At 44.4% G+C, this 20,767-nt stretch overlaps 1 protein-coding gene across 2 annotated transcripts in view; it reads left to right on the top strand.

Annotated features, from left to right (window-relative positions):
• GLRA1 (glycine receptor alpha 1) overlaps window positions 1–11,504 on the top strand; it is a gene marked incomplete at both ends in the record, with an annotated part of 83,411 nt that extends 71,907 nt beyond the window's left edge. Inside the window, 2 exons of one of the 2 annotated variants that reach the window (XM_082650556.1) lie at window positions 4,961–5,107; window positions 11,214–11,504. In XM_082650556.1, the coding sequence (XP_082506682.1) occupies window positions 4,961–5,107; window positions 11,214–11,504 (438 nt within the window). Of the gene's footprint in view, window positions 1–4,960; window positions 5,108–11,189 lie in introns of both variants that reach the window. The other variant, XM_082650555.1, reaches the window with a different exon arrangement.
• Between the last annotated feature and the right edge of the window lie 9,263 nt (window positions 11,505–20,767).

The raw sequence follows: 20,767 nt of genomic DNA, 5'->3' as shown, positions 1-20,767 counted from the left end.
TGGACATTTGGGTTATGCCACTTTTTGCCTATTTTAAATAATGCTGCTATGAACATCTGTTTACAAGTTTTTGTGTGGACATATGTTTTCAACCCTTATAAGTATATACCTAAGAGTGGAATTGTTGGGTCATATATAATTATATGCTAAACTTTTTGAGGAACTGCCAAACTATTTTCCAGAGTGGCTACACCATTTTATAATCCTGCCAAAGTTCCAATTTCTCCACATTCTTGTTAACGCTTGTTATTCTATCTCTTTGATTATCAATATCTTAAAAGAAGTGAAGTGGTATCTCACTCTAGTTTTTTGGTTTTTTTTTTATAAATTTATTTATTTATTTTTGGCTGTGTTGGGTCTTCGTTGCTGCGCGCGGGCTTTTCTCTAGTTGTGGCGAGCAGGAGCTACTCTTCGTTGTGGTGCATGGGCCTTTCATTGTCGTGGCTTCTCTTGTTGCAGAGCACGGGCTTTAGGCACGTGGGCTTCATTAGTTGTGGCACGTGGGCTCAGTAGTTGTGGCTCGCGGGCTTAGTTGCTCCGCGGCATGTGGGATCTTCCTGGACCAGGGCTCGAACCCGTGTCCCCTGCATTGGCAGGCGGATTCTTAACCACTGCGCCACCAGGGAAGCCCTCACTCTAGTTTTGATTTGCATTTTCTGAACAACTAATAGTGTTGAGCATCTTTTCATGTGCTTATTGACCATTTCTGTATCTTCTTTGGAGAATCTATTCAAATCTCTTGCCCCAATTTTTAGTTGGGGTATTTCCCTTTTTATTGTTGTGTTGTAATAGCTCTTTGTGTATTGTGGATTTAAAACCCTTATGAGATATGTGATTTGCATATATTTTCTCCCATTCTATGGGTTGTCTTTTTACTTAATTGATAGTTCTTTATGCACAAAAGTTTATAATTTTGATGAAGTCTAATTTATATTTTCTGTTGTTGCTTGTGCTTTTGGTATCGTACTTAAGAAATACCTAATCCAAGATCATGAAGATTTACACATACATTTTTTTCTAAGAGTTTTATAGTTTAGCTCTAAATATAGGGTTTCGATCCATTTTTGTTTATTTTTGTATATGGTATATGGAGAGATATCATTCTTTTGCATGTGGATCTCCAGTTACCCCAGCACCATTTGTTGAAAAGACTATTGTTTCCCTCCACTGAATTTATATTCTCCTCAAAAATCAATTGGCCATAGATGTATGGATTTATTTCTGGACCCTCAATTCTATTCCACTGGTAAGTATATTTATCTTTATGTCAGTATCACTCTCTTGATTACCATAGCTTTATAGTGAGTTTTGAAGTTGGGGAGTGTGAGTCCTCCAACTTTGTTCTTTTTAAAGATTGTTTTGGCTATTCTGGGTCACTTGCATTTCCATATGAACATGAATATAAATTTTAAGATCAGCTTGTCAATTTCTGCAACAACAGTAAAAAGGAATTTTAGTTCAAAATGCATTGAGTCTATATAGGAATTTGGGGAGTACTGCCATCTTAATATTATTAAGTCTTTCAATCCATGAACACAGGATGTCTTCCCATTTATTCAGGTCATCTTTAATTTCATCCCACTGCTTTCTAGACCCCATGGTTTCTAAAGAGAAATCAGCTGTTAATCTTATTGAGGATACTTTGTACATGATGCATTGCTTCTCTCTTTCTGCTTTCAAGATTCTTTTTCTTTGGCTTCTGACAGTTTGATTATGGTATGTCTAGGTGTGGATCTCTTTGAGTTTATCTTGCTTGGAGTATATTGTGTTTCTTAGATGTGTACATTAGTGTTTTTCATCAAATTTGGGGAAATAGTTGCCATTTCTTCAAATATTCTGCCTCTTTCTCTCTCCTCTTCTTCTGAAATACCCATCAAACATACGTTAGTGCACTTGATGGTTCCCCGCATGTCTCTGAGGCTCTGTTAATTTTTCTTCATTCTGTTCCTCAAACAGGATAACCTCAAGTTCATTGATTCTTCTTCCGATTCACTAATTCTTTCTTCTGTCTACTCAGATATGCTGTTATCCTCTCTAGTAAAATTTTCAGTTCAGTTATTTTACTTTTTAACTCCAGAATTTCTATTTGGTTCTTTTTTGTAACTTCTATTTCATGCTCTACTTGGTGAGACTTTGTTGTCACACTTTTTTTTTGGGCCAGGCTGCCCAGCTGTGGGATCTTAGTTCCCTGACCATGGATTGAACCTGTGGCCCCTGCAGTGGAAACGCAGAGTCCTAACCACTAGACAGCCAGGGAATTCCCTCTCATACTTTAGTTGTGTAGACAAGGTTTCTTTCAGTTGTTTGAACATATTAAAAATGTAACTGATTTAAAGTCTTTGTTAAGTCCAACATCTGGGTTTCCTCAGGCACAGCTTTTTTTTTTTTTTTTTTTAATTTACTTTTGGCTGTGTTGGGTCTTCGTTTCTGTCCAAGGGCTTTATCTAGTTGCGGCAAGAGAGGACCACTCTTCATCATGGTGCATGGGCCTCTCGCTATCGCGGCCTCTCTTGTTGTGGAGCACAGGCTCCAGATGTGCAGGCTCAGTAGTGTGGCTCACAGGCCTAGTTGCTCCATGGCATGTGGGATCCTCCCAGACCAGGGCTCGAACCCGTGTCCCCTACATCGGCAGGCAGATTCTCAACCACTGTGCCACCAGGGAAGCTCAGGCACAGCTTCTTTTGACTGCTTTTTTCCTATGTATGGGCCTGACTTAGTCAATCCAGGCTTCTATAACAAAGTACCATAGACTGGGTGGCTCATAAATGACATAAATTTATTTCTCACAGTTCTGGAGGCTTGAAGTCTGAGATCAGAGTGTCAGCATAGTCTGGTTCTGGTGAGGATCCTCTTCCAGTTGCAAACTGCTGACTTACTGTTGTATCCTCACACGGCAGAAAGAGAGTATGCTAGCTCTCTGGACTCTTTTTATAAAGGCACTAATCCCATGCATGAGGGCTCCATTCTCATGACCTAATTACTTCCCAATGGCTTCATCGCCAAATACCATCGCATTGGGATTCGGATTTCAACATATGAATTTGGGGAGGACACAAACATTCAGTCCATTGCATTCGCCATATTTTCTTGTTTCTTTGTATGTCTTAGATTTGTTGTTGAAAATTACACATTTTACATTATACAATGTGGCATCTCTGGAAATCAGATTCTCCTCCCTCTTCAGGATTTGTTGTTGTTTGTTTGTTTAGTAACTTTACAGAACTAATTCTGTAATGTCTGTATTCTTTGCTGTGTGGGGCCACTGAAGTCTCTACAGTTAGCTTAGTGGTTAGCTAAGACTTTAAGAGATCTCCTTAAATGCCTGAACCCTATACATCTCCCAGCCTTTGCCTAGGGACTCTGTGTGTACTTTCAACACTCAGCCAAGCAGTTTACAACTTTGCCTTAGCCTTTACTTCCTGTTTATTCAGAGTTGAGTGCTAAGAGCCTTCTCAGGTCTTCCCTGAGCATACACACAGGCCTAAGAATGTGCATAGATTCCCAGGAATATATCATAGCTTCCTAAAGCCCTCTATGGACAGCTCATTCCCCAGATTTTCCTTTTATACTTTTTGCTCAACCTATTGTTTGCCTCAACTGTTACCAACTGCCTGGGGCTGATGTAATGTTCAACACTTGCCGATGATTGTTTTCAACAAATGCCCTCAAGGAAAAAGCTGTTCACACTGGACCAGCTCCAAGTCAGGTCAAATAAAGACAGCCTTGTGAGTGGGGTCTCTCAGAGAACCACAACACTGGTCAAATAACAATTCCCTGAGAATGCAGCTTTAAAGAATCTCCTACTCTGTCCTGCCCCATGCAGTGGCTGTCAGGATACTGGTGTTCACCATGCTTGCAGGCTGTTGGATTTCAAAGCTAGCACAGAGCTGGGGATGAGAGGATGGGAATAGGGCAACTTAAAACACCACAAAACCCCAAGGGAAATAAAAAGATACATCCGCACAAAAGCTTACACACCAATGTTCATAGCAGCTTTACTCATAATAACCAAAAGGTAGAAACAGCCCAAACTGTCCATCAACTGATAAATGGATCAACAATATGTGTTATATCCATACAATGGAATATTATTTGGCCATAAAAAAGAATAAAATACTGACACATGCTACCATATGAATGAATCTTGAAAACATTATGCTAAGAGAAAGAACCCAGTCATAAAAGGCCACAAATTGTATGATTCCATTCATATGAAATGTCCAGGACTGGAGGAAGACAACTGGGGGAATAAGGAAATGATAGCTAAAAGATAGCAGGTTTCTTTTTGAGGTGATGAAGATGTTCTAAAATTGACTGTGATGATGATTGCACATATCTGTGAATGTATAAAACCTTTGAACTGTACACTTTAAATGTGTGTGATATGTGAATTATATCTCAATAAAGCTGGGGGTTCTTTAATGCCATGAAGCTTGATGTTCTTACTGAGATCCAGCTGATTTTCTCAAATAAATGCTTACAGGATTGCTGTTAGACTTTGATTAATTAACAGAGTTCTGAAAAAAAGTTGGTTCTGACCGTTTTTGATAGTTGCTTTTATGGGGAGAGAGAGTTTTTGAAGATCTTACTCTGCCATTCGCACTGACATCCTCCACTTACTTTTAACCCTAGGTACAAATTCTCTTCCTATTTAGAGCTTTAGTCTAAATACCACATTCTGTTCCACCGAACAATAATGCTAGACACACTGTCCCCCTCTCTTTAGTGCTCTTCTAGGCACCATGTTCTTTTTTCCCCAATATTCTGTCCAGTCTTCTTGATGCATTTCTCTTGTGTTTCCCTCTGCACCCTCCACCCTAATATCCCAGCTGAGAGAGGACAGCAGTGAGTGAGTGATGGGGGAGGGGGTCCTAATGAGCAGAAAACATTCCTCAGTACTCAAGACTTCACTCTGCTCTCTCCTCACTTCCCTATGCTCTTCCCCCCACCTCTGCCCCAGGTGTCCTATGTGAAAGCCATTGACATTTGGATGGCCGTGTGCCTGCTCTTCGTGTTCTCAGCCCTGCTCGAGTATGCCGCTGTCAACTTTGTGTCTCGGCAGCACAAAGAGCTGCTCCGATTCAGGAGGAAGCGAAGACATCACAAGGTAGGCCTTTGGCTCGCTGCTGGCAGCAAACGGAAGAGTGCCAGGCAACCCTGTCTTGTGATACTTGTTTCACTGGACCATCCTTCTCAGTGGGTAAAGCCCGCACAAAATAGGGGTCAAAGTTCTGGAAGTCCTAGCTTCCCCTCCCATAAACAATGCCCTGATTGGGTCTATAGGCAGATAGTAACACTAACTATCAGGTTACACCTGAAGACAGAACTGAGGGAGCAAACACTGATGGTGTCAAGATAGAAACTAGCTATAAACCCAAAGCATGGCAGGCAGAGGGGGTGTCTGCTGGTGTTTTCTACAGGGTGGAAAATATTTCAATTATTTCAATGGGCCTGATTCCAGAAGGGATTTGCACCACAAAAGGTGAGATCTGAGAGTAGAATGTCCAGTTTCCAGGCCTTTGTTTTCTACGTCCAAGAAAAGGGCATCCAGCAAGATTCTCCCCCAGAGTGGATCCTCTCACCTTATGAGGAATTGAATAAAGAAATACTTGGCACACCACCTCTGAAAAGTCACCAACCTCTGTTAATTCAGAGGTTGTGTGTGTCCCAACCAACAAGCGCCATTGGGGAGCATACGGCCTGTGGGAGAAAACTGGCTCCACATCCTGGTCCATAACTGCTTCCCCAGGAGACCTTTCTCCTGCGGATCAGAGAAGCTGCTTTTCTCTCCAGCCTCATCTTCACATCACTTCCTCCCTTGCTCTCTGAGCACCATCTACCCTGGCTTTTTTCATAGTTCCTCAAGCATACGCACAGGATGTTAGGCGTCTGGTTCTCTCCTCCTGGGTTGCTCTTCCGGTGCACTTTGCCTGGTATGAACCCACTCATTTTCCAGTCCTCGGCTGAGGCATCTTTCCTTGATATCCTAAGGCAATGTTAGGTCCTGTACTGAGGTGCGTATGCCAGCCTGTTAAGTGTGGTCATGCAGGTTGTATCCTACAAGGACCCCCAGCCAAGGAGGTGCTCTTCTCTAAATCCTGCCCTGGCGTGGACTCTATCAGCCAGAGGAAGGGATCTCGATTCATACACCCCAAGAGGCGGATGCCTTTCTTCTAATTTGCACAAAGACACTGTTTATGCCAGCGAAAACCATACTCTAGTTGAACTCGGTTTCTTTCCTTCTGAACATTTATCTTGAGTTATAATTATGCGTTCAATCACGTGATTGTTTACTGCGCATCGTCCACTGAATGATAAGCTCCCTCAGGGCAGAGACCCTGTCTCCTCTTGCTCAGTGCTACATCCCTGGTGTGCAACACAAGGCCTGATAGATAGGGAACACGCAATAGGCATTTGTTGAACAAATGGACAAAGGGATTAAAAAAACCTAATGAAAAAAGAGGAGACCTGCCAGTCAGAGAGGTTACTTGGAAGTGTTTCCAGCAATGGATAAGGACAACCAGGGGCTCATACACTCTGGGCTCATACAGGCCACACACCACATACCTGCCACACATCAAGGCCCTAGCTGCTTTAGTTTGACCTACAGAAAATAGCTGTCTACCGAGTTACAAGGTGCTGTGACAAAGGACTCTGCCTCTTTGGTACGTGATTTTCAGCTAGCCTCTTTTGGGGCCCAGCTTCTCCATCTGTAAAATGGACTAAGTGGGTATAATGGGGGACTGTGGTGAAGATGAAATCAGATGCCAAAGTAGCTTTAAGTTTTGTTCCTGCCACACAAGTGCCAGGGATTAAAATGATTCCATAGGCACAGATTTCCCTCAGTATGTTTCTTAAACATCAGCAAACTGATTCAATTAACTTCTAGCAGTTAACCGCAGGCGGCAGGCAGACGTTCCGAGACAGAAGATGCCCATGGGAGTTAGGATATAACCTGCGCTGGAAGAGGAAACCATCTTGGGTGCAGCGAGCCAGACAGGACTTCTTGAAAGACCCTAGTTTTAGTCCTTCCATTACTGTCCACCAGATACCTAGCCTCTGACTCTTAACATGGTCCAAACAAGGAACTGACCAAACACAACTATCTCTGGGATTTACTTTTTATTTTCCCTTTCTCCCCCATAGGCTAGCGTTTTCTGCATTTCCCTCTGCTAAAAGAAGTTCAAAAATGTGTTGCAGAGACGGTTATTTGGGAAGACTATGTCCAAAGTATTTGACTGGCACCAGTCCACCAGACTGTGCCCTGCACAACTCCAGGGGGCAGCGTTTACAGAGACGAAACTGTGAATGAAGCTCCTTGCAGATATGTAATACGCAGGGCCTACAGTACTTCCAAAGGCTGCCTTCACCCTTGCCAACCGCCTACCACTTTTATACACTAGAGGAAAACAAAAGCTTTGTTTTACCTCTGGCCAGGTAAAGTGTGCATAAGGCCACTATGCAGATTTGATCAGATTCCTCTGCTCGGTTCCTTCCTCATTCTCTCACAGCACGCTGGTGCTGGAAGCGCTCTCAAGAGAGCATCCGGTCCACTCCTCCTGTGAGGTGACAACAAAGAGGAGGGGCAAGTTACCAGGCTCATGGAGCCACTGATGGCAAAGGCAAGGCGGCCTTCCAAGACCCATGGCTATTTTCAAAACACTGACCATATACCACCAGCTGCTGCTTATCTGTTCATCAGTGTTTCCATCCTGAAGCAGATAAAAATAGTCCTGCATTTATTAGACCTTAAATAGAAACTAAGATTTATCCCAAGGCAGAGGTCACAAACTAGTAGCTAGAAGGTCAAATGTGCCACGCAAATATCTTTACGTTTTTAAGCAGTGTCTTAAAAGTCTGCAAGAAACTGCCAGCATTCAAAAGTCACACTTCTAGTTTCACTCAACACATTGCAGCCTCTGGTCCCGCTGCGTTCACATCCCACGTGGTACAGGCGCACTGCAAATGCCTGTAGGTAGGGAATGCATTCCACAGCCCCAGGCTCACTTCATCACGCCCTCCTCCTGCCTGGCCCCTGGTGTGCATCTGAATTAGGGTGACCTTCCTTGGGCCCATGGGCTCTCAACCTGGCACAAATGTCAGAAACTACAAGGACACAGAATCGGGCTCACCATAAAGAAGAGGTTCCTTGGAGTAAGGCCCTCTGGATGCGGCCTGTACACTGGCAGTGTACAAGCTGGGACCGCAGAGCCCTAGGGGGGTTTTAAGCCCCAGATGGGAGTGAAGAGGAACTCGCTTACATGCCCGAGTTTCTCGGAGCCTGTGATCTTGGCCAGGCTCCTCATCTCCCTCTATCTTCCCATGTTACCTCATTTGCTGGGCAGAAAGCATCTGGTCCTCGAATTTCCTGGCCAGCCTCATTACTCAGATTATTAGGAAACCTCTGTGAGCCTGACTGGGCAGGCACATTACCAACCTCCCTGGGCTCTAGAGTAACTATCAGATTTCCCCTGCTCCAGCCCCACGCAGCCCCAGGTGCAGTTGGGCATTCATTTCCTGCCACCTGCTGGCTCAAATAGGAATAGCAAGCTTTGGTCCAGTCATTTCTACGGAATTTCCTTTCTCCTGGATACAATGTGAAATTGATCATCTTCTCACCAGATGAGGCCTCCACACCCCCATCCCATCCCCTCTCATGCTTAATAGATGAAGAAGGCAGAGAATAATTTTCCAAAGCTACACAGAGAGTTAACTTGGGCCACTCCCTGCATACCTGGAGCCCAGCGAGAAAACGTTTTCAAGCACCCACCCCACCCACCCCACCACAGCGGCGGGGGGGGGGGGCTATTTATACTGATAAGCAACAGAGTCGGAGCCAGCCCACTTCCAGGCACAGGGCTCCCCCAACTCCTCTCCTCGGCTCTGGCACAAACCCTCTAGTTGTCGTCCCCATAGACAAGTATTGGTTGAGCACCGATCTGCCAGGCACTGGAGCCCATCTTCTTTCCCTCACTTGTGCAACATGGGTGTTGGACCAGATTCAGTCATTTGCAAAAGATTTCTTGAGCATTCATTGTATGTGTCAAATCCTCCTGGTGCTAGCAAACGTATGGATACCAAGGGGGTAAGGTTGGGAGTGGGATGAATTGGGAGATTGGGATTGACATATACACACTACTGTGCATAAAATAGATAGCTAATGAGAACCTACTGTACAGTACAGGGAACTCTACTCTATGCTCTGTGGTGACCTGAATGGGAAGGAAATCCAAAAAAGAGGGGATATATGCATATGTGTAGCTGATTCACTTTGCTGTACAGCAGAAACTAACAAAACATTGTAAAGCAACTATGCTCCAATTAAAAAAAAAAAAATCCTCCTGGCGCTAGGAATACAACCGCATTTAAATTTTAAAAAAAGGTTGGGAGGTGGGGAAGCTGGGATTGGAGAGGATATACAAGTAAACGTTTAGTCAACAAACATTGGCAGAGTTTTGAACTTCTGCCCAGGAAATATATTCATGACAGACTTTGCCTCTGACTTCATGGAGTTTACAGTCTAATGGAAGAGACAGACATTAATCAAGGAAAACAATGTGATAAGGGCTTTAAAATACAAAAAAGGAAAAAGAGGGAGGGGTGTAGAGGGAGTTTATGGAGCACACAGCAGGGACACCTAGCCTATCCCTGGGCTCAGGGAAGGCCTCTGAGTAGGAATTAGTTCAGGGAAAGAGAAGGAGATGGAAGCAGGGGTGGGGCTGGGAGAGCGCTCCAGCAGAGAGACCCACCTTCCCAGAGGCCAGAGTGAAAGAGGAGTGCAGCACTTTCCAAGAGATGGAAATATCACAGGGTGGCTGGAGCACAGAATGCCAGACGGAGATACGCAGACAGCACTGCCCAAGTCATCTAAGGCCTTGTCACCATGTAAAAGTTTTAATTATCCTCAAGTCAGTGGCAGCCTATTAAAAAGTTCTAAGCAAAAGACGACCAGTAAGATTTATGTCATAACAACCCAGATGGGTTGGAGGGGGCGGGGGGGGGGGGGAAGATGGGAGGCAGGAGGGAAACTAGGCTAGACGTCATCACAACAAGCCCAGATGGGGACCCAGGATGGAGTGGCAGGCGCAGAGCTGGACAGGCACTGGGGCCCCTGGGCTCCATTTCCTGCTCTCTGCTGGCCGTGCCCCTCACAGGAACAAGCAGAAGACAGGGAGGCTACCCGAAGAGCTCTCGCTCTCCAGGATGGCAGAGTGAGCCCATAAACCCCCCAGAGCCACACACTGAATCAGCAGCCCAGCTGAGACTCTCAGCGTGCCTCAGAGCTCACAAGGAAGGACCACAAAGCCGGACATGATGAGAGCAGACAAGAGTGTCTCCACGATCCAGATGAGGAACAGAAAAAGCGAGGAGGGTCAGGGGAGCAGACATTTGGGTAGTGAGCATGAGGCAGGGAGGGGGGAACATGCAACACAACAAGCAGGGGTGCAGAGCATAGGGTGGGGGAGGGGGGAAGCTGCAAAGGTAAGTTGGAGCCAAATGATGAAGGGCTTGAATGATAATGTGATAAAAATCCAGAGGTATGTCTGAGGTCACACCTGCCAGGGATACAGGAACATGGAGGAAAGAAGCAGCTGTGGTGCCCTGGCTTGTGAGTGGAGGTGAGGCCCACAGCCCTTGCTCCCTCCTGGGCCGTTCACTCCCTCCCCCAACCTACGCACAGAAGACATTACTGGGGAATGGAGTGGGTGGGAGAGGGCAAGGAGGCAACAGAGGCAAAGCAGGGGATCTCTCCAAACTGTCCCCTGGATTTCTAACAAAACAGCGTTCAGAGTATCCGCTCATCTATAACCTCTGATGGTCGAAAAACACCTTGAAGTAGTGGAGTGAATCTTATCCCCAAGTAAAGGAAAAAATGAAATTAAAAAACTCTTTGAGAGTCATGGAAGGAAGTCTTCCAAGGAAGTGACTTGCGTAAGGTCACACAGCCAGCAAATGATGGAGCAGAGACCTGAACACAGGTCTCCAGACTCTACGCTGCACTCCTATCCCCTGGTTTGCATCTGTTTTGGTATGTGAGTGGCGCCCCTCTATAAGGCATAACTCCCCAGCCAGCCAAAGAGCCTTCAGGAGCCTGGAATGGAGGCAGGGAGAGCCAGATGGGCATGGCCTGGCCCCCCAGGGGAGTGCCTTGCAGGGAGGGTGCCCAGCCCCTGTCTTATTTTAAGTAGAGCCCCATGTTGAATCTGTTTCAGGAGGATGAGGCCGGAGAGGGCCGCTTCAACTTCTCTGCCTATGGGATGGGCCCGGCCTGCCTTCAGGCCAAGGATGGCATCTCGGTCAAGGGCACCAACAACACCACCACCACCAACCCACCTCCTGCGCCATCTAAGTCCCCGGAGGAGATGCGAAAACTCTTCATCCAGAGGGCCAAGAAGATTGACAAAATCTCCCGCATAGGCTTCCCCATGGCCTTCCTCATCTTCAACATGTTCTACTGGATCATCTACAAGATCGTCCGCAGGGAGGATGTCCACAACCAGTGACGGGTCTGGGATGGGGGGAGGCTGGGAGAGGGCAGAGTGGGAAGAGCGCAGGAATCTGAGGGCCAAAAAGGAGGGGATGGGAGGGAGGGGGCGCACACACAACCGTCTCCTTCTCTGCAATGTGTGCAATGCCAAATGCGGCGATGCATGACTCTTAGAATGTGGCACTATCTATTTAACCTCGGGTGGCTGGTGGGAGCGGGGAGGGAGGGGCTTTTCTAATACAGGAACTGAGGGGCCAGGGAGGACGGGGAGGGTTCGGGGTGGGTCGGAGGGAGTGGGAGAAAACAGCTTTCAGAAATTTGAGTCCGTGGGCTGTGCGGTTTTCCTGTTTGGAAGGAGCGTGCAGTCTGCCCCAGAGCAGAAGGGAAGCAATATAATATAGGATATATATTCATGCTTAATATTAATCCAAAACCACAAGAACAAAAGATTTGTTTCTTAACCTATCAGCCTAGTAACTGCTTAAATTTTTAAAGTCACAGAAGTGATGGACAATTTTTCCCAGAGTGGAAACAGTCACAAATAAGCTTGCTCTGGTGTGTGTCCCACATCACACCCCTCCAAACGCCATGCCTATCTTCAAACTGGCCCAGGCGGACTCATGCCAAAAAGCCATTCTGCCTCTGCTTCAAGAGGGTCGTGCGGCCCAGGCATGGGTAGTGGAAATGGGGAAAAGTGGAGAGAAGAGAAGGGTGTGACTAAAGAGATGGGACATTTCCGAGCCCCGAAGATTGAGAATCCATCCTCACGTCTCCAGGCTGAGGACCTCTCTCTGAGCTGCCCCTCTCTGAGCCCTCACGCTTCTGTGCTTCACCACCCACCCCACTTATCCTCCACCACCACCCAGAAATGGCCGCTGTGGTTTTTCTCATCATATTGCTAATATGCAATCTTTTTTATGGTTAAAAAAAAAGGTAATAATCTCAAGAAATAATACGCAGATAGACTGAGTATAAACAGATGCACTTTTTTCAGATGTCTATTTTTGGGAAGAGTCTCTGGAATTGCAAGTGGGTGTATGTTTGGGAAGGTGGGGTCCATAGGATGAAACAGATGCGTTATATCGTGGTTCTACAGAGTGAAGTTTTGTGAGGTGACAGGGTAGCAGTGAGGCTGCTGCCACTTAGATGTGTGTATACGGGTGGAAAGAGTAATGTTTATAAAGTCTGTTCATTATATTCTGACATTTCATATACCACAAAGAATGGGGGAAGCTTGGGGGGGAAGACCCCATTATATTTTTGTAAGTCTCTTTTTTGTTTTCCTTTTTGGTGCTTTGTTTGGCTTTAACATTTAAGAACGTTAGTCAAACGTTTCTCTCTCCTTCTAACTCTGAAGTGCCAGAACTATCCAGATAGCTAGGGATATCGTGGGACAGTTCTGGGGGAAAAGGAGAGAGCCTGCGAAGTGAACTGCAGGGCGTGGGGGAGCCCGCTCAAGGACACAGATGTTCACAGATGAATTAGAGGGGAGCTCTGTCCAGCAGCCTCTGGCCCACCCTCTGTCAACACCACTGCACCTGAAACGACTGCACTATGGCTTGTGGCATCCTCCCTGCTATGGCCCGTGACCAGAATACTGGGGTTACATTTCTTTCTTTACACTTTAGAGGAAAAAAGTGGTAGGTAGCTGGTGAGACACAGCTGACAGTCAGTCGTACTGAGGCTTGGGGTTCACTTGTGCCTTTAGAGTATCCCCAACTTAGGGCAGGACAGAGATGAGACACTGGGAACCTAACTCCTCCCTAAAGCACCTTCCCCAGGGGAAGTTTCTCCCATTCCCTATGCCCATAACTAATGCCCATAGAAGCCCAAAGAAGCAGGTTAAGACAAGATCCAGAGGTGACTGAGGTACAGAAAATGCACTATGCAGCCGAAAAAGGATTTGGCTTTGTGGCTTTAATGAAAAAGCTGTTTACATCCAAGTTCCAAGGTTAACCAATCATTGCCTTCCCTTCTCTTGGCCTGTGTAGACCAGAAAACTCAACTGTATTCTAGCCGTGGAGGATGTGAGAGGGAACCCGGAATCCTTTTTTCTAAGAAGCATTGAGGAATGGGAGCCAAGTGAGTAGGAGTCTCTCATGTAAGACCATCCTTTTCCCCACCACTAACATGTGTCTGAAGGAGGAAAAGTTAAATAGAGGGACTTGAACAAATACTACCAGTTCAAGACTAAAATATCAGCCTTTGAACTGCTATTAGCACCTTTCATGAGCACTATATTCACTTTATTTAAGGGAGAGGGGAAAAAACCCTCAATTCTCAAGTGGTGCATGGGTCTCTGGAAAGGCTAACATCCCCTTTCACTAGCACTTTTTTCAATTTAGGGGGCAAATCATTTTTTAATTTAAAAAAATTAAAGAACCCATTCTCTCTACTTTACTCATTATTAGACTAAATTCAGAATGTCTGAAGTCTAGGTGAATCAGGCAACAAATGCGCTAGGCCACTATCAGGAACTAAAGACAGTACCAATTGCTCTAAGACATTTTTCCTCCATTCAAACTGCAAAATCACACCGTACTCCTTGTATGAGGTGTCTGGAATCTCCTCAAGACAGAGAAATCACTGGGCCATTTGCCCAACCTCTGCTGGATCCTTGAACTTCTGCCACAATAGTCAACCTCTGTGCCCACTGGGTGCTGCCAGGTCTAGCTGATAGTACCCAACAGACAACAGAATCATCTCTCTGAGACACAGAGGGGATCTTCTCTCAGACTATTCCAAACACAGCATCTCTCATAGAAAGTAAATGTGAGCGGATGCATGACAGCAGTGAAAAGAAGAATGTGAATTTTAGTCCTGCCACTAATATGCTGGGTGACCTCGGGTAAACCACTAAGCTCTGGTTTCTCTAAATACATAACGGGGAGAGTGGTACAGGTGATTTCCACCTCCCTCCTGGCACCGACTGCTCTATGTGCTTGAACTGGTCTACAGGAAGTTCACACAACAGAAAGTTTAAGGTCACTTTGATTTCTGAACTCTCCGGGTGGCTATGAATATACATATGCACGCATATATGGACACACACAATTCTTGTTGCCTTTCTTTGGACAATTTGCAGATTTGTTTTTCCTTTCGCTCCACTTTATCAAAGGTGAACAAATGTGGGGAAAGAACACCAATCATTATAATGCCAAAAATTCCATCAGGAATGAGGAATGGAGCATATGCTCAAGGAGAACACGTTATCATTAATGTGTAATGTAGTAAGGATTTAGCAACTAGTTACATGGATTTCATCATTACAGAAAATCAAACTAGGTAATTTAAGCCCAATATCTTTTTAGTTGGCTTTAACAAAAAGGGCAATACTTCCTTAACTTCCTCTTCAGTTTGTGCACAGAGGACATCATGCCTTGGGACTACAGATGCCAAGGGCTACAGTACCGAGAAAACTAATTTAGGTATAATGAGTGGTTTACTGGTTTTCACACCCTTATGTATATAGACCAGTATTTATTTCTGCATGAAGGAAGAACTGGATACTGGCAGAGACGAATGGGTAATTTCACCCACCTCCCAAACTCCTAGGAGCCAAATTTAGGAGAAAGTGATTAAGCAGATAATAATACCAATAACTTCTTATCTATTAGTTTATAACATGTCTCATTTTTCAAGAGCAGCCAAAATAAATGGCTCAGCTCTGCCATCCTCTGGTCCTTTCAAATATTCAAGAGTCCATTCTTGACTAACGCTACAGGGAGTGACCAAGGACAGGCATGAAGAGAACAAAAAATGTGTGTGTGTATATGTGAGAGAGACACCTTGAACTTAACTCTATTTTTAGTTTGTCTACAAAGACAAAAGGTCATTTGATCCGAATTATTTCTTCTTCTAAGCTGTCAATAAATAAGAAATGTACCCCTCTAAGAAGTTCATCAATATTTTTCATAGGCTACTTTTTTCATACTGGGGAGAAAATACATATGATGGGAGATGGTTCCTTTCTTTGAAAGTATGTGCTTTTATGAACGTCATTAAAAAGAGATGAGATGGTGTTTTGTGAGGCTCGATATTGATTGCAGAGTAGATTGGTGCCCCAGCTAAGCTGGTACCATCGCTGATAACAGTCTTGTGAAAATTAGATTCCTTAGTTAATTGCAACACACCAAAATTGAAGGAAGTTATCATGTCTGCAGTAAGTGCCTCCTTAGGAGAAGAAGCTGGCAAGCAGCAGGTACAATCTGCATCAGCTTTAGGACTGGGGTGGAGATCTGGATGTGCAGATATTCCCTAGTCTGGCTGGAAGCCCAGCCCAGGGACGATGAATACCACTCTGGAAGCTATCAGATTTATTCAATGAGCACCTTCTGCACATTCAGAAGGCTGCCCTCTACCCTAACTCTGAAGAGGCAGGCAAGATGAGGTTTCCTCTGTGAGCTATGGTTCTCAGGTTGACCGAAAGGTTTGCACCCTGAGGGGCTGGTAAGGTCTGCTGAGAAACAGACCAAACAGCGAACAGACCAAAAATTCTCTAGGAGGGAAAAGCTAAAATATAATTTAGCTGTTTTTTCTTCCACTAAGTCCCTTCTCTCAGAAACCAACTCCTGAAATTTAAATGAAGAACCCTCCTATTTTCCTGCAGCTCTAGGAAGCCAGAAACAGGAGCTTATCCTGACCAAGGAAGGAGTAAAAGACACACTGTGTTTTGATTGAGCTGGGCTGCTCTTAACTACTTGTAGCACCGTGAGGCAAAGCATATATTGCAAAGGCTTTGGTCTCAGAGTATCCTGAAATCCCAATGGATAGGAAGAACCTTCGTGGATAGGCTGAAATTCCTGTCGTAATGAGGAACTTTTAAAAAAATCCCTAAACACTGCCCTCCCCACCCCAGCCCAATGGTTAAGAGAATGAAAGCAATGACTTCTTTCTGACTGTCCCAGTTAAAGATCTCAGAATGTCAAGGAGAACGAGGGCAACGTGCCAGCACCTCTCCCAGGCCTGAGTAACCTAGAATCTTGAGGGCCCAGACTAGATGATGACTCCACCAAGTTATTACCCTGTTGTTTCCTTAAGGATTTCTCAGGCTGTAAACAGCAATGGCAGTAGATAAGTTTGCTCATACGTGGGTGCTATTTCATGCTGTTTTGATGGAGCTGTGTGGTTATTTAAAGCAATAATTAAGGTGCTTTATCATTCTTTGGAACAGCAAAGTGAGTTCCAAGGTAGCAATTATTGCCCAATAATTTTTAGGATCATTAAGGCTTCTTCAGCTAGCGTCCAGACCACTCCTTCTCCCTCTTCGCTCTCCACCCCACCGCTGCCTCCTCTCACTGCCTCCATCAGCATCCCTGTTTCATCAAGCTGTGCATCTTGTTTTGTGAAACCCAGCTCTGCCAGATATGCTGATGTATTTCTGAGGGGGTGGAGAATGGGATGCTGGGATGGGGACTAGAATGGACTAGTAGCTCCTGTTTCATTTGTTTTAAGGCTGTGATTTCTATTCTTCCTCTTGCATTTTGAAATTTCAATGTTCTGGAAAATTTCCACTGGAACACTGGGTCGAAAAGTCAGACTATAGAGAATGGCAAGCCAAAAATATACCCTTCAGAGAGCCCAGTGATGAAAATTATATTCTATGTAAGGCCATTAACCAGCTGTAGACCAACACCAGCTAATTAACCAACTAACTAATAATGGGGATGAAAGACATTCGCTGGCGACATACAGATTCCAAGCAAGATTGGGTCTTCCATTCCCACAATTGCCCTGCTTCCCAATTCCCCGCACTGCCTTGTTTTAGGCCTGCCTTTCTTCAGATTCAACTGTTTTCTTATGCAACTTCAAAACCCAGTGTTCTATTTAAACACACCTGCCTCCTGAAGTAGACAGAGGTCAATGGGAAGTGGGTCCTCGTTCTGGCGCTACCTCAGGCTCATCATGGAAACATGGGTAAGCTACTCCACCTTCCTTGGCCCAATCACCCCCCTGTAAAAAGAGGGAGTTGAAGGAGATTTATCACAGCCAAATTCTGGATACTTTGATGGGTTGAAGAAAAGAGCATACTGTGTGTTGTAAAAGGTTTCACTGTTTCCGCATTTCAGTGTCAGGCTTGGAACCCCATCCCAGGCCTGCCCAGAAGGCAGGTAAGGAGAAATTAAGAAAGAAGAGGGTCTTGGTCCTCAAGGAGATTACAATCTTACTTTTCCGGCAGTGAAAGTCTAGTTATTTCACAGTACTGATAAACTAGCTTCTCACCTGAGAATCCCATCCAACATCAGGACAACATTCCACTCTGTATTTTAGCATATATGTCCTGTGAAGACTGTACCCCATTTCCTATGGCAGTTGTCTGAATTCTCTCTGCCAGAGACTCTGGAAGGATCAAAGAGAAACGCATCAGAGCAGAACTTATGAAATATCCCTGGGGAAATAACTGCAATGACTCCAAGTCCCCTCCCAGACTGTCCCCCACACACCGTTTAATCATAACAAGAAAATTCCAGCAAGACTTAGGAATATTTTCCTCTGTCTCTATTACTCTAGTTGCAGTTACAGGCAGAAAAAAAATGGGACTGTTCCAGACCACTGGGGAGGTTCATCGAAATTCATACCACTAACTAGGTTATACTAAGAAAGAGAAAAAATATTATAGCAAGTATGGCTGGAGTTGAGCCAGCCCTCTCCAATCGCCCCCCACCCCCAAACAAACCTCACCCTCACAGCGATGTTCCTGAAATTGCTTCCACACGCCTGTAGCTCCAACAAACACTCCTTATAATCAGAAAACACTGCTCCTGTCTTTCCCAACAGGGATGTGTTTATGGTTTATAGCAATAGAATCTCTTCAAAATATTTATAGGGTGACATTATGACAAATGATCTTCACTCTCCCTTCATCTGGCCCTGAAATTAATGAGAATATTGCAGATTGAACTTTTTTCGGGTTCCAAAGTTAAAAATAAATTAATAGATTTCGCATAAGATAATAAAATAGAAACCATAATGTTTCCATTAGGAAACCGTTTCCTACCCCTGCTCCCCGTCACCATATAGCCACTTCCTTCTTTGCCCCTGAAAGATTCAACCCAGGGATATTTAAAAAGACCTCTAGAATGGATAGATGTGTGATAAAACAAATACAGTGAAATGGTAGTTGTATAGTCTGGGTAGTTAATATAGAGAGTCACTGTAAAATTCTTTCCTATTTTCCCCTCAGTTTTCCTATCTGTAAAACAGAAGTACTGAATTAGTTGAGCCTGACGAGTTTTCCCAGCTGTAAAGTTTTTGTTGTTTTTTTAAAGGCCACTTCTCCAGTTGCCTTATAGTTGCAGAAAAAACATAAAGACATCCCCAGACTCTAAGGTGATCCCACTCTCCCTTTTCTCCTCTCAGCTTTCCTCTCTAAACCCACTTGTGATTTTCCTGGTGCAGTGGAAAAGCCACGAGCTTCAAGTTAGAAGGCTGAAACGCAAGTAGGCAAGTGATCTTGAGCAAAACCATCACCTCTCCAGCCCTCAGTTTCTTTATATATTTGGGGATAATGTTCACATCACAGACCCACTGTCTCGATAAAATGACATAATGAATGCTAACTCCACCCCCTTGATGTAAACCGTAGAGCATTTCCATTATCTCAATCTCTCTGAAGCTCCTCATCACTTCTTCCTGTTTGCCAGAAGAGGTCACCAGAAATCTTTCTTTCAGAATTGAGGCTGGCTCCCAAAGGGCTAAATCCACCCGCCCTGCAGAGCAGCTGATTCAGTGACACTGCATGACTAGCCCCAAGGATTCTCACTGGCGAATTACACCACACTTGCCTCAGAGCCTGAACACACACTGAGAGACCTAAATTCTAGAACCGATTCCACTTACCAAGCACCTGCATCCCTTTTTCCCATGGATACCATGAGTATCAGCTAAATAGAAGCACCATATTAAGCTCTGTGAATAGTGGTCACTCATACGTGGACCATTAAGAGATTATGAGCAAACCTTGAATATCGCAATAATATTGTTGAGCACCTACTGTATGTCAGTCTCTTTAAATTATATAACTTATAAATTATATAATTCTCACAACGGCCCTAATCCTATTTCTCCTTTTATAGATCAGGAAACGGCAGCTCAGAAAGCTTACGTTACTAGCCCAAGTCACAGCCTTGCGGAAGTTTCACATCATTGGAACAGGCATGACATGTTGACCTCATCTGTTTTTGACTTCAACAAATTACTTCACTCTCTGTGACCTTAGTCACCTGCCTGTAAAAAGCTCTTATCTTCCCAAATTGTTGAGTATAAAATCAAGTAATTGATGTGGTAGTTTACATTAAAATAATTTAGTTTACATTAAAAAGCAGTATATTGAAGAGACATTAGTTTAACTCAAATGTATCTTCTAACTGAAGCACATGGTTCTTTTTGCCTAGGTACATTCCAATACACATAAATTTAACCTCCTGTAACCTGTTATGTGCCAAGGCATACTATCTTGTACTAGACTGGAAATCAAACATCTTCTAGATCAAGAACCAACCAAGACAATCCTTGGCCTTCCTCTTCTCAGAACTTGGTAATGAACAATGAATATAAATCAGCCCACCTTAAATGGTTGAGAGCCTACTAATCCAGTTTTTGGTACATGAAGATTTGGAATTGATATGGGGCCATTTTCTGGCTAAAGGAATTGTGGAAGAGAGCAAAATGAGTAAACAACAGGGCAGAATGGGAATACATGGCATTTGGAGGACCACGAGAACACCCTGTCTGTAGTCCTACATGAGAGGTCACTGTGTCCTGGAATGGCTTGGATTTGGCTGGACTCCTGGGTAAGGACTAGACCTTTTCTGAAAGTCTTTCCTAAGTCTAGAATCCCTCTAAAACAGTCACTCAACTAAGAACCTACTACAAACACTACAAGGCATAGGAACCAAAGCTAAGCACCACCCCTAACTACAGATCTTATATTTAGTGAAGTGAGATGTCATATGGATATGAATAACTAATTCAAGAGAAGATCTGGTAACAGATGAGGCAGAGAAAGAATTCAGGACAGGTCTCTTGGAGGATGGCACATCTGAGCTCAGACTCTAAACAAAAAACTATTTTCCACAGCAGTTTACTTTTTAGATTTATGTAACTGTAGTCTCACCCACCTTTGAAAGTGTTAAACACAAGGTAACCACTTCCCCCAAGCAGCTGCGGAGGTAAAGACGGAGCAACTGTTTATATGAGGTACCACTGAAACAAGAGTATTACAAGTGGCAGCCTGACCAATGTTCCAATAAAGGAGGGCCTTCTAACAGCTCTTGACTC

This window comes from Grampus griseus (assembly GCF_964374135.1).
Source record: "Grampus griseus genome assembly, chromosome: 3".
NCBI lineage: Eukaryota > Metazoa > Chordata > Mammalia > Artiodactyla > Delphinidae > Grampus > Grampus griseus.
This window is presented reverse-complemented; position numbering and strand designations above follow the sequence as displayed.